General features: G+C 32.1%; 1 protein-coding gene across 2 annotated transcripts in view; it reads right to left on the bottom strand.

Annotated features, from left to right (window-relative positions):
- The window catches only part of LOC126844662 (cell adhesion molecule Dscam2-like), a 152,844-nt gene that overhangs the window by 135,955 nt on the left and 2,402 nt on the right, over nt 1-14,487 (bottom strand). For both annotated transcript variants that reach the window (XM_050583017.1, XM_050583018.1), the window contains exon 2: nt 4,117-4,288. In XM_050583017.1, the coding sequence (XP_050438974.1) occupies nt 4,117-4,231 (115 nt within the window). In that variant the 5' untranslated portion in view covers nt 4,232-4,288. The remainder of the gene's footprint in view (nt 1-4,116; nt 4,289-14,487) is intronic.

Genomic DNA, 14,487 nt, shown 5'->3' with positions numbered 1-14,487 from the left:
TGACCGCTTATCCATGGTTTTATATATATACACATATACCTAACGTCGACTTATGTGCTTTTGTATCTAATAAAAAAACAATAGTAGCTGGCAGGCATCATTGTTGTTGCCTGCCGTTGAACATTTTACATGTTTCACATTCGAATGACGGTGTTCGTGCTATGATTAAAGTACAATTTTTGTTAGGATAGCATAGGCGAAAAGAGCCTTCAAAGGTAAAAGCTACGTACTAACTACTAATAGCGTCGACCTGCCGAAATTTCTAAAAATCTAAGTACGGAGTGTGCCACTCCACTGTTTGGCTGCGAACCCAAGCCTTCGAAATTTGGTGCTTTAGGTAAATGCTTAAGGTCTCATGGGCCGAGAGGTTTACAAACGAACAGCTACTAGATAGGATAAAGACAGTTATGGCAATATATTCACAATCCAGAAGAGATAAGACGATTGAGACACATGTTGAGACATTAAAGTCTACTCAAGACAGCTGTAATTTTCGAAAGAGGAGAAGATACTAATAGGGCGGATCACATGACTCAAATCATGATGGATGTGAATAAAAGAAAATACAAGGACCTGAAAGAATTGAGCGGCAACAAAGAAGCAGGCATGGTTAATTGTGACAAACCAATTTAAGGTTTAATAACGAAAAAAAAATTGAAATATATAATAGACGAGTTGTAAAAAAACCGATTGTAGCTTTTTTAATGGAAGTTTTTTCGAGTAAAGTGGAAAATCGTGTTTGCAACGCATTAGTGGCTTGGTAGAAAAATCCAATTTGTTCTTACAAATTTCAGCGGTTACCCGTAAACGCTTCATACAGTTAATGGTGTCGACGATGTGACAAATTACTACCGACATGACTAAACGTTTGTATTTCCGTCGCCCTCAACCGAATCTTTGGTGGTGGTTTCCCTTAAACAAGCCCTTTGAAATTTCTTGCCGAAATCTTGAAAATCAACTACAGACTAACCCGAAGGACGCCGGTAGTTCTGTGCTTTCACATAGCACATCTAACGTCCTCTGCGCTCTGTTGCAAAGTCAAAGTTTGATCCTAATATTGTAAAAAAACATAAATCAAAGTGTATAAAAAAAAAGAAAAACTACAAAATTGCAGCTGTTTTAAGATAAAATGAGTGTCTTATCCTTAATGAATCACCCTGTACATATATTGTCTTTGTTATACTATCAAAAGAATCTTGTGGCGTGAAACGCATGATATTACCGTAAATCACCCTATGCTTTCTTTATCTTTAACGCTATACTCGTTAACTATTTTATACCTTCAACTCGAATCTCTAATTCCACGTCACTGCGGGTGTCTCATAACATGTGCACATACAATGTTCCTTTATCTTTTCTCCTCTTTTTGTTTAAAAATTCTCATACATTAAACAGTTTCTATTTAACCCACTCCTGTCGACCAATCACATCTGATGAAAACAACATATTATTCAATAAACAAATACATAAGACAATTCTAATTTTACAGTACAAATAAAAAAACAAATTCAATAATATATTAGATTACATTATGATAATCTTCAAATTTAACTAAACAATAAAATATTAGACCATTCACTGCTCGAGGGACCTTCTTTGTTTGACATCTATGAGTTGGTTAGTGTACACTTATCGTACCATTGTCTTTTTGAAAATATGCACATTTTCACCATACTCATTTTATACTATTTTTCATTTGTCTATAGGCCACTATTTTTATCCATACAAAATTGCTTGCTAAACAACTATTACACAGTATGTACTCCTGCCACCTCTATCTACTACAAGTATCGTCTAAAAATTATCAATATCTCCTTTAGTCCTGCTATAGTTTTCGTTGTACGTATCCTTAATACTTGAAACTTTACACAGTACCTACCGTTTGGTTTTAGTCCTTACTTATACTTGAAATAATGCACCCATGTGATTTCTTCAATAATGAGTTCAATAAAAGTTAATTAAATTAAATTGTTCGTCTAGCGACAATGTGTATGGTTTTTTTCTTGAAAATTGGTGGGAATATTACATTTATGAAAAATTCATTTTTATTCTGGAATGAACTATGTCGTTATTTCTGTATATTGTATAGTGCGGAGCAAGTAGAAAATAATGTTGTTTATTGAAGTAATTATTTTTTTTTGCATTTTTCAAATTAAGTTTCCTCGTTGTGATAATTATAAAAGATTGCACTAGTATTTGCATTCTAATTATTATATACATTATTTTGGAAGTTTTATTTGAATAAAACCGTATATTATGCTCAGATATAATTGGAAAACATATATAAATTACAATACTCATGTAAATTTGTTTCGGCTGAGATAAAAATTAAAAATATAATTATTCATTTTTGTCGTGGTTACCCAAACAAAAGAGAAACCCAATTAAAAAGCGTCCAGTTAGTGAATAAAGAATACTATGAAATATACTTTTTTAATTTTTCTCTGAATGATTTTGACTGTTAACTCTACCTTTAAATATTGTTGTATGCAAAATACAAATTATGGTATGCAAATTTTTGTTATTCTATACCCCAAGCGTTATTATACTAAACTCAAACGAATAATATTCTCTCGAGTTTTCTCGAAGCTATAAATATATTATATTATTATCATGTTGTATTTTTTATGAACCGGCCAGAGTAAGCATAATATGTGTTACTAGTAGATGAGCAACTCTTTCTAGACTTTTTCCACTTAACGATTCTCGTTGTCCGTGTGGGTTCATTTGTTTTCTATTTCTCTTCGAAGATGTACTATTTTAATTTGATATTTTCACCGTATCGCCGGTTCGTCTTACGTTGATTTTAACATATTACGTAGCTGTTGCAAAAAATTGTAAGACCGAGTAAAAGGAACGGCACTGTTAATATCGCTTGTTTTTATTGATTCGCATTCTGTTGGGTAATTCTCAGGGGACCATAATTCTCGGCGTAAACAATATTATACTGCGATTATGTTATTGTGCAAAATCCAAAATGCATATTTGTAACTTTATTATAATTTATAAAGTGTTTCCTTCGTACGATAGTTTGTACAGCCTGTTGTAAAACTATATACGACAGCTGCTGTAAACGATTGCAACACTATAATATATGTACGCGTTGTTGTAACCGGGTAATTTATACCATGGCGATTACTTTATTTAGTTTTGCATGACCACAGCAGCCACAAAGTTTTGGTCTGGAAACTAAAGCCGTTTAATGATAATAATATGCTAACACGGTGTGTTGTTCCGACGACCGGTGTAACTGATAGTATGGCGACGTCATCGATTATGATGTGTTATATTATTGTCATGTCAAGAGGGGGAGGCAAAAGAGGGGGAAGCGTAATTATTATTATTTTTTTTTTATTCTACCGCTGTTGCAACACCCTCCGCTAGATCCGGAAGTTAAGTCGATAGCACAGAATCATATATATATATATATATTATTTTATACACCCATAAACACCACAAAAATGGTCGACGTCGACTTCCATTCGTGTCAATAGTTAACAAACAAGTTTATTATATAAAAATATTTGTGAAATTAATAGAGCTATAACACCATAATATTATTACAATGTCACGAAGTAAGTAAGATGGCGAGCGACAGTGTGTCCACTTTAAATAAACACTCTTTTTATATTTTGTTAAACACTGTACAGTATAATCCTTATAAACTATTCGGATCAATAGATAAATCCGAATTTCGTTTAATAACACAGAATAACCAAAAAGAGACATAAAGTATATCTGTTCGATGACTTAGCCAGAGGTTAGTATAGCATCTAACCTAACGGTAATTATCTTCATACCGCCTACCCTGGTTTTCCCACAGGTGCAACAAAAGTGACAAATTTATCCTTCCGAGGGAACCCGTGTAATTCTTGAGAGTGTCTCTTCCGGTTTCATTCTGTGATACAAATATGATAATGTTGTAACGCGACAACCAACATTACAACTGATCGGCGACACGGTTTGTATAGCATGTTTGCGGTAATTAAACGTTGTGTTAAAAACATGCACCAGAGTAATGTAATTTTGGCCATTCCGGTAACACTGCAACTCGCCTTTTTGCTTACTTCATAATATTATTTTACTTATACTGGGAAGCTTGATGGTAAAACTGACCTGTTTGGTGGATGCACAGTAGCAAGACGAGCTCGGCCGCCAGTCTGAACACCCAATTCATTTTGACAATCCGCCCTCGAGTGGGTTTCATGCGAACGGACGGTTGTGACGGCATATCGACACCGACTATGTCGTCGACATTTCGTCACCCCTCGCACTGATATGATGTCCCCTGAAACACAATAAAAACAAACACACACACACACAAGTCATAGTAATTTGTAAAAAATGATAAATTCATAATATTATATTTTATTCCCACCCATCAATACATATATAAATATATTAACATTATTCTAAATCCTAAATTGGATGCATAATAGAAAATAGCTGAAAATGGTTGAATTTTTGTAATATTTTGTTTATTTAATCATAGTAATATTGTATATTAAACCGTTTACTAAAAATAGCCTTCAATCCACATTTTAATAGTTTTTTGAGTTTTTGAACTACGTATTATGCAACACTAACAAGTTTTAGATTGAAAGATTTATCGTACACATGTATTAAACGTATATCAAAGAAGATAACTATTACAGTATACTTGTATTTTGTTAGTTCCTAAAGTAAACCTTTGTATTTTATTGTACAATAATAGACGCTGATTTTAATCAGCAAAAATTATACAGAAATTAACCTACCTACGTAGTATTATACAAAAAACTTAATAACGAAGCGGTGTATATACTTTACAAATTCCCTTTCTCCATTGCAACGTTTTTGCCATTTTAATAATAACCGTTTTAGATTCTTAACACGTGTACATGAAGCTTTTGTTAATAAAACATTACACATTACTAAAAAATCATTATAAAGAGTAACAGCCAAATCATAGAAATATAATAATTTTTTTTTTACTTACAGTATAACAACCTTTAGGAATACATTGAGAAGCAACTGTTTAGTCTGTTTGTTAGTATGGAAAACATAATATTCTCTCTACAAAATATCGGGTAAGAAGTACAAATATATTTGTTTAAAGAGGTCGAGCGTTCCGATAAATAAACAGTCACGTACGAATAATAATGGGATTGAAAAAAAGGAACTTGCTAAAAGGTAAAAAGGATTTTATGTATATTTGTTTTGGAAAGAATCACACGTTTTCGGAAACACTTCAGCATGATTTATTTATTTTCAAAACAGATTTGTACTCGAGGATTTCACTATCATGTTACTATAATGTAGTTTTAAACTTTGAAAAATCCCATATGTCGTTCCGAACTTGGATCGACAAATATATGACCGAGAAGAATGCATATAATAAAAAAAAAAATTGAATAAAAAATATAATATAAGCAAGAATATACACATGAAATCTACGCGACAACAAAAACCATTACAACACTCTTGTGTGTACTCGGTTGTTGTTTGGCTAACACGAGCGCCTAAATGCCCATAATCATTGTTTATGTAAAGATAATGACATTTGACGCATGCTAATGAAACGTTAAAAGGTTTGGGAACCGTGTTATCCAAAATTTGAAATTTGATTTAATAATAATTATAGTTCAGTTATTTCAGCGCCGCTAAAAGCTCTGTTGACACGTCAAGTCGTATCACACGTCAGATACACGTAGGTATATTTTATCAAAATTGCAGCAAACCGTCGCTGGTACTTAGAAATGTTGTTGAAACTAAAAACGTTTGTCAGCCTTTCTTTTACTTGTTACAGTTTCAATGTAAAAAAAAAACAATATCATTATATTGTTCTTCGTCAAGTCGGACGTTTAAAATGAAATTTCACGACAAGCCCCGATGCACACCGTTCAAGTTCAAAATGCTTTTTACAATCACATTAGAGTGAACATCGAACCGTTTTCCATTAAAAGGCCAGTGGGTATTAGAATAAATTATCTCAATAAAATATACTACATTAACTAGAAATACCGTTAAAAGGTTTTCTGCGTTTATGATTAAATTGAATTAATTTGATTTTTTGTGCGTGTAACTTGTTAAAATAAACTTCGTCTTTGATAACGCTGAATTTATTACATTATTACGTACAAAAATATATTTGGATAACATTTAGATTTTAATGAACCGTTTCATTAAGAGATATTTCCATGTTAAGTATGTTTTTTTTTATGATTTATTGACGATACATGGGTAAGTTACAGAAAACGGTCACTGGTATCTGTTTCTTAATCTAAGTTTTCATAGATGAAGAAACAGACCTGATAGTACTTAAATCAAAGACTTGATTTAAGACGCTGTTCTCTTGACGTTTTATAGTTTTGATGTCGAGCTAAAAGGGCATTGGTCTTACAACGGTGTGTGTTTATGTCTTTTTTTTTTAAATCTATCTTTCATTTCTATTTTTCATTCATTTCAAAGCGTTTCTAAAGCTTGAATATTTCTTTGAGATGAAGACTTTTTATTGCTACCGGCGTTGTCACTTTGAAAATCAATTTTGTATGCGCCCGTTGAAGTATAGTTAATACGATTGCTTTGAATAATGGAAAAGGACAGTATCGACGATAAAACCCATTTGACTATGTGCGCTAGAAGCGTCCAGGATGTATACATATATAGAACGGCTTCGCGTTTGTTATCCTTTCATACCTACTAAAAAATAACTATTTTATGGAAAATTCCAATTTCTAACTTGAGCAAACGGCTATCCTTTGTCTCATAGTTGCATCACCGAGTTTGACACAATTGATAATTTCAAAACAGTTTCACCTAATTACTTTTATATAGAGTACAATATTAATAAGCCTCGAACATCCAACATCAACATATCATATACCATCTTATCCAAAGTCAAAACTTCTAATACGTAAAATGTATCAACTCGAGCAGCTAGCTATGTAAGTATCTACTTATATGGACACGAGTCGGGCAAAAGGGTCGGTGAAATGTAATTAGCCCGCGGCCAATATTATCATGATACCGTGTCTAACCGAATTTGCGCGACGGAATTTTCAAATGATAACGCGTTTGTGGAATCGACAAAGTTCTAAACTTGTAAAGAACCTCTCGAGTGTACTTAATGGAAAAGATTTAGCTTTGGGGCGCGGCGTTAATAAAACTTCTTAAAGGTTCTGGTTTTCTCGCTGACAGAATAATAGCTCGATGTTTATCTTTGAGTTAAAGGGAACGGATCAAGATTAATTTAAGTATTTTAACGAGGACACGCCACCGGGCAAAACTTTCAACTTTGTCCCATCACGTTTTAATACGATTCGCATTTTTATTTCTTAGACTGTACTGCAGTACTGCAGCGCTGATATAATAAAAATAATATACATAAAACCTATACGGCGTGCAATTCGACCGCTCTGGATTAGCTTCAAGTCAAACAGACGTGATTGTCACCGGACAAATAATAATAATAATAAATACATATTATCTACATATTTATTTATTTCATCGGATACAATTATTTGAATTCTGATACAAATAGACATAAGTATTGATTATTTGATATTGAGTGGTCCACGATGAAATGATCACCCTGTATATTTTAGGATTAAAAAAAAATGTAAAACCGTTACCTACCAACCGAAATATTTATCTATCGTAATGGAAGATGCATATAGATAAACCTGAAGAATTTCCGATAATAATAGCCATAACAAAATAAATAGTAAGTCGAGGATACACACCCGACCGAGCCTTGTAGACCCTGAATCTCTTGATGTATTAAGAATACAAATAGAGCTATTATTTATTTAGAAAAATTCGTTTCTAAACAAAAGAGAGATAACAGATAATTTTCTAACTCACCATGTTTAACTGTAGATTGACATTAAATCCATTGTAGGGTTTCCAATGTAAATACTTTTAAGAAAACTAAAAAAAAATCTATGTTAAATTTATTATTTGTTTTAATGTTTATAGTTTTTTAGTATGATGTTTTTTTTTTTTGATAATCTACTTTTGAAATGAAAAACGCGTTAAAAGAGAAGTCAGTGTTTGCGAAAAAAGGCAAGTACTGGTAATGTAGTTACAACGATTGATGGATGTGATAATGTTGACTTAGTATTGCATTAAATAGCAGACACGTTGTTCAGAGAATGGTTTGCATTTTGAGAGACCTAGGGCGGAGTTCGGAAAAGATCTTACCGAAGGTGCTTTATACTAAAAAAAAAAAACTATTCAAATCGATACATAATTTTCAGAAAATGTACATAAAAACGTATACATTATACTTAAGCCGAACAAAATAACACTCCATTTCTTTTATTTACACTTTTATGGGTTCTCGTGCACAGACAAAAGAACGTTTCCGCTCAGAAAAGTTAAAATCCATTACACTTAAAAAAAAAAATAGTAAATCTTAGCGAAATTGTACAAAGACATTTAATCGAATTTACTCTGTAAGTTTTTTTTAACAGACTTTTCTGAAGTGTAAGCGAAGGTTTCTTTTCATACCATTTAAAACGATTAGCTATTTTTTTGCTATCAATCAAATTATATTTAAGTACTCGAAACGCTTCCAAGACCAAATTCGTCATTGACTTCAGTCTGGTTCGTGGGCATTCACACAGAGGTGTTTAGTATGTTCAAGGATTATAGATAATATTATCTATAAACCTTGGAGTATATTAAAGAAAATTAGACCTATAATAAATAAAATAATGGTTTTGCCTAAGTTTATATGACATTGCTTTAATATTTAGTATATTATAGAAGTTGATGGCTTTTTTTATCACCGTCACGCCGTGAGCTTCAGTTTGGGTATTAACTATACAGGGTGGTTCATAAAAGAATTAGTCTCTTAAAAAAATTGCAATTTTTAGTGTTTTTTATTTGAAAACATGTTTTTGTTTTTTTTTATTATTTTAAAACTACTAAATATTTACCTTTTTTAATATCTTCCAGAGATTTCCAGAACTTTTGAAACTCAAATAATAACGTATGCATTTAATTAACTTTATAAATTAAGAATAATTTTCTAAAAATGTTGACTGGTCGATAACCAGTTTTGGATGTCTGCTATTAATGTTAAAGTTTAAAGTCTAGGACGAGAGGAAGAGTGAAGTGTAGTATTATTCTTATCAGAGTGCATTACTATAGCGCACATTTAGTTACCTACTTTAAAATTAAGTATTGAAAATACTACTGGTTATGATCAGTCAATACTAAAAAGTGATGAGTTAGTTGAACATTTACGTTACCATTCATGTTTTAAAACGTGTTAGAGCTGTGGAAAACACTAAAAAAGGTAAATGTTTAGTAATTTTATAAAATTATTGTATAATACTATAAATCATATTTTCAAAAAAAAAAACCCTACAAAGTTCCAATAGTTGATAAAGCTCTGGAAGATAAATGGGCTATGATTTTGAATATTATCTTCTTCTAATATTATAACACAACACAAACTTAAGTGTCTCCAAAAAGAAGAGACCGAAGATAAAAGAAATGTCCTCAATTAATCTTACTGTTTCACTTAAGGATATTGGAAGCACATGATGAATTTTCTGAAGTACATTTTTCTCATACAGACTTTTGTAACGATAAAAAAATAATGTAACATTTTTAACTTGATAGACGGTTGTAATTCGACGGCGGTGGGATTATGTTATTATTTTGGTTTGTTTGTATTTTTTTTTTTTATGTCTACTTGTCTTTTTGATATAAATACCAGATTCAAACTTGACGTCTCGACGCACAGGCGGTGTTTAGACGGGGTTTTTTTTATTTTGCCAAATCCATAACCAACCGAACCGTAAACAAAGCTCTGCGACTGTGACCGAAAAAAGGAATTATTATTATTGTTCCGCCGCGATTGGACCACTTGTTTTTTTTTTCAAACGCTCAACGGAAAACCCCGTTCCGGCATGTCTGAGCAATTGCAATTGCAAAAAAAAAAGGATAATAGTATAAAATAATATAATAACTGTCACGTTTCTGTGTTTATGAGTACCACCATAACAACACCCAGCCTTTTATCACAATGGTATAGTAGTATTCCCTTTTGGAGAACAACAACGACACGGTGTCCCGTCGCTTCTGCACCGTATGCAACAGACAATACGGTCGGCCACAATGTGTTACACAAGTATGGGATTTACGGCTTGTTTTGTGAAATCACCGCTAATTTGCCATAATATTTGTTTTTTCATCCCGGCCAAATTAGAAATGTTCTGTTGTAATCCTGTAATTTTCCTTTAGGCAATAACAGCTGTAGGTACACCGCAGGAGACAATTCGGTACGGATTGTGCGGTTCGTCTGGTCATAATAGGTACTAAATTGGAATATTAAAAGCCGATTCTGAAAACAACGTACATGTCGTGAGGATTTTAAAAATGTGTACTTATGCGTTGGTGTAGTTGGAAAAAATATTGTAATGTAAATTTCGGCAAAAGCTTCATGTCACGTTAAGATGTGCACGGTCACGGACTGCGGCACACTATATAATGATAATAAACTATGACTATTTCTCCATATCTCGTATACAAAACAACATAAAATCTAACACTAACCATGTCTGTTCCCATCGTGATATTATGTTCTTTGAAAACTGTATGGTTTATTTTGTTTAAGGTATAATTATTAATTTCAGTCGGTAAAATCAGTAGTAAAATAGGAATTAACTATTTTTTTTTTTTGTAAAAAAAACTACTATTGAATTAATTGAGGCTTTGAGAAGTAAAATGTATGAAAACATTGATAATTTAACACTCAATACTACTCTAAAATATTTGTTTAAGGGTTGAAAATATTTTTAACACATTCCTCGTTTAAATACAAATAAATCTGATATATTTACATAACACATTATTCCTACAATAAATCAGAAAAAATGTATATAAAAACGAGTTTCTAAAAAACAAACATGAATATGAAATATGAAATTTGAAAAAAAAATCTTTATATGCAAATACAAATGCCTACTAGTATATTCCTGTTTTCCTGCTGATGATTTTTTGTATAGACAATATTTTTTGGAAAACTGATGCTCGCAGCCTCTAAAAATCATTTTAAAAATTCGAAAAAAACAGGGAAATATTTTTTCACTCCAAAGAACATAATGTCACGAGAGAAACAGGAAAACTATTTTTTACGGTCCACCCTAACTAGCACTTATACTATTTTTCGATTTTGCGATAGGAAACACTATAGGAACCAAGTCAACGGAGAGATGTTGTTATCAAATGTCAAGCCCGAAATTAACTAATAAATATTACCGTTTGTAAATTAATTAAAAACAGTATGTGTAAAGAAGCTTTATCAGGATCGTTTGTCGTTGAAAACAATTATTAACTAAACACAATACATTGTCGAAAACCATACCTACCGTGGGTGTTATTTGTTAAGGTCATATTACAAGACTGCGTTACGTCGGAAATGTTTATTTAAGATAATTGAGTGCAATTAATGGAAGTAGGAGGTAATACAAGCATACAAATATTTTTAAACAGTAATAATATTATAAATTTAATTGATACAAACTTATTGATGAAGTATCAATTGCTGCGTACCATGTTCCTAACTAGTATAATTTGATTAAGGCACTACGTGTAGAAACCTATAGTGTATATTATATTAAAATAATAGATTCATTTGTAGATCTTGAAAAGGCTTTTCTTGAGGTGTTATGAAATTAATTATTCGAGATTTTAAAAAGAACTGGTGTAAAATATAACGACACGAATATTACATACATAAACTTTATGAAAATAAAGACTGTCTGATCACAGTTGGATGGAAAAGGGGAAGAAGCGAAAATAACAAAAAGAGTAATAAGGCTAGGGTGTATTATATCTGTGGTGTTGTTTAAATTGTGCACTAAAGAGGCAATGAAAGAATTGAAAACAAAAGAGTTCGAATAGGAGGTGAAGCTGTTGTTTGCGTTACCACATAGTAATTTGGATAGAAAAAGATCTTAAAAATATGCTAGGAGAATTAAACTGAATAGATATGGAACGCAATTAATGAACATAAAAAAACAAAACCCATGATGTGTATTATAATAAAAGCATGTTTCAGCTTAATAATAGATAAGAAACAAATAAAAAAAATATATACAACATAACATTCTGCTAGCAAACAGAATTCCAGAGGATGTAAAATGAATACAATTAGTATTGCTAAGGCGAAATGGACTTTTCAAGATAAGAACTATCTACTGACTACTTATAAAGTAAATCTGGATATAAGGAAGAAATTATAATGAAGGTACATGTTATGTACGGAACATGTGGCTGTTCGGTTGCGAAAGCTGAATAATTAGCTCCAATAAATTAGCCTCCAAAAAAGTGAGGTGAAGACTTCAAGATGTGCTTCCAAAAAATGCTAAGGATTCCGTGGACTGTAATAGTGTCACAAGCGAAGAGGTGTTAGACAAGATAAAGGAAAAACGATAATTGTGGCAAAGTATTCAATCCAGAAGAAATAAGGCGATAGGGAATATATAAAGTCATGAAAGCTTACTAAAAACAGTAATTAAATGGGATGTTGAACGATACGTTGGAAGAGAAAGACAAAGGGCGGAATATATGAGAGACAAATCATGAAGGACATGATGTAGGAAAACTATTAGAGTCTAAAGGAATTATTAAGCTACAACAGGGAGGCGTGGAGGGCTGAAACAAAGGATTCAAGGATTAATAACGCCGAGAAGAGGGAATGGAAAGAATGAATTAATAATAGTAACTCTTGCCATCATTTGACCTAAATAACTATATGGTATGAGTTAACCGGCAAGACGTGTAGACAATTTTTGGGCACGCCAATATAATGTTAATGTGTTGGTAGTTAGAACATATTTAAATTTTACAGTTGCATATATTATTTTGTAATTTTGGTCTGTACAAAGTCTTCGTTATAAAAGCATTAAACCATATTTTGGTATAATACTTTTCGACTACGTGCATGTATTTTTGTTTTTTTATACGTAGACGGTTTTTTTTTTTTTTAATCGGATTTAATAATAATCGTTTTGTAAACCGTAAGACGTATATGCAAGAGACACCAGAAAACGAAAAAATGCGTTTAAGACTTTTCAAACGTTCTTGATGATCTTTTGAATAAGTTTACCGGAATGTTACTTGTAGTTTGTCCTTAACAAAAATTCAACCGTAGAATTTTTCAATTTAAGTTTTGTTTGATTTAAATTTGTTTGCCCATTAAAAATAATATTTTTTCCATTACTACAATTTTTGTTGGTACTATTGTTAAAATAATATATAATCATGGTCTAATAGACCATGTAAGAGTATGCTACTACTTTTGTATCTATAAATTACTACCAAACCAATTTACATGCAATTTTTATAATTAATTCATTAATTAACTGATATAAACAGCATTGTACAATTTTACGGTATTTATTTTAATACACTAAAAACATAATATCATAGGATTGATTTCTGTACGCCTTATACAGGGTGAAAACTGAACAGGATACCTGCCAATTACTAAGGGATACGTTTGCAGCTGAAGGGTCTGTACTCTGTGTGTGTCGTCGGTGTTGACAAGACGTGGCCGTGCAATCTAACCTAACCGACGTTAATGCACGCACAAGACCTGTCAGCTGCTTTCTTCATCAAGCTAGTGATATCAATGCAAGCAAGCTAACCGATTGTGATTTTTTAAATCGGTCTTGGCGGGATTCAATAGTAGTGGTTACCGCGCAAGAACATTATATAAATTAATAAATGTTATCATACAATTTTCTAAGATTATAAACGCAATACATTAGCGCACCGTACTAGTTTTTTTATGGTTTTTTTATAGGCTTTCTTGAAAATTTATCCCTGCGGTTTTCCCTTTAACGTTATCACTGCGACGGCGGTAAAAGTGTTATTACATTTATTTTTTATTTTTATTTTTTTGCAACGTGAGTGGTCTGAAATAAAAATAGCCTATACGCTTTTCTCGTTATCTTCGAGTGCGGTGGAAATAATCCTCTGGAAATTGGTACAAGCGTAACTTTCATCACCGGTCTTGTACAGCCTCCGGGTCAGGGAAAATACCTAATGGCTAATACAATAACTATATCATTATTCCATGATATCCTATAAACAGTAGCTATTGGCTACGTCGGGCATCGTCGACGTTGTTTGAACGCAAAAAAAAAAATGATTGATGAAGTGTTTTGTGAAAGCGCGGAAAAAACAAAATCACGCTTTTTTTATATATACTGCCCGAAACGATAAGGGGTTTACCGAACAGGTAGAAGGAGAAACACAATTAACAGCGGATGAATAAAATATAACTCGAACAAACGTTATACGACCCGTACAACTTGTTTAAGTTCAACAGAAACGCACAGTGTGTTTTTCATTTTGAACAAACACAAAACAATTAATTATGAACGCCAAACAAATATTGAAGTCAACTGCGGTTAAGTGAAAACCGTGTTTTACTTTTTCTTTGTCGCTTTCTATATGCCGGTCGAACGTAAAATGCATCAT

Source organism: Adelges cooleyi, unplaced genomic scaffold (assembly GCF_023614345.1).
Source record: "Adelges cooleyi isolate 19-005CV unplaced genomic scaffold, UGA_ACOO_1.1 ACOO_flye_CR_arks_rails_tigmint_CR_PRNA_651, whole genome shotgun sequence".
In the NCBI taxonomy this organism is placed as follows: Eukaryota; Metazoa; Arthropoda; class Insecta; order Hemiptera; family Adelgidae; genus Adelges; species Adelges cooleyi.
Note: the sequence above shows the minus strand (reverse complement) of the source record. Positions and strands in the feature narration are given on the sequence as shown.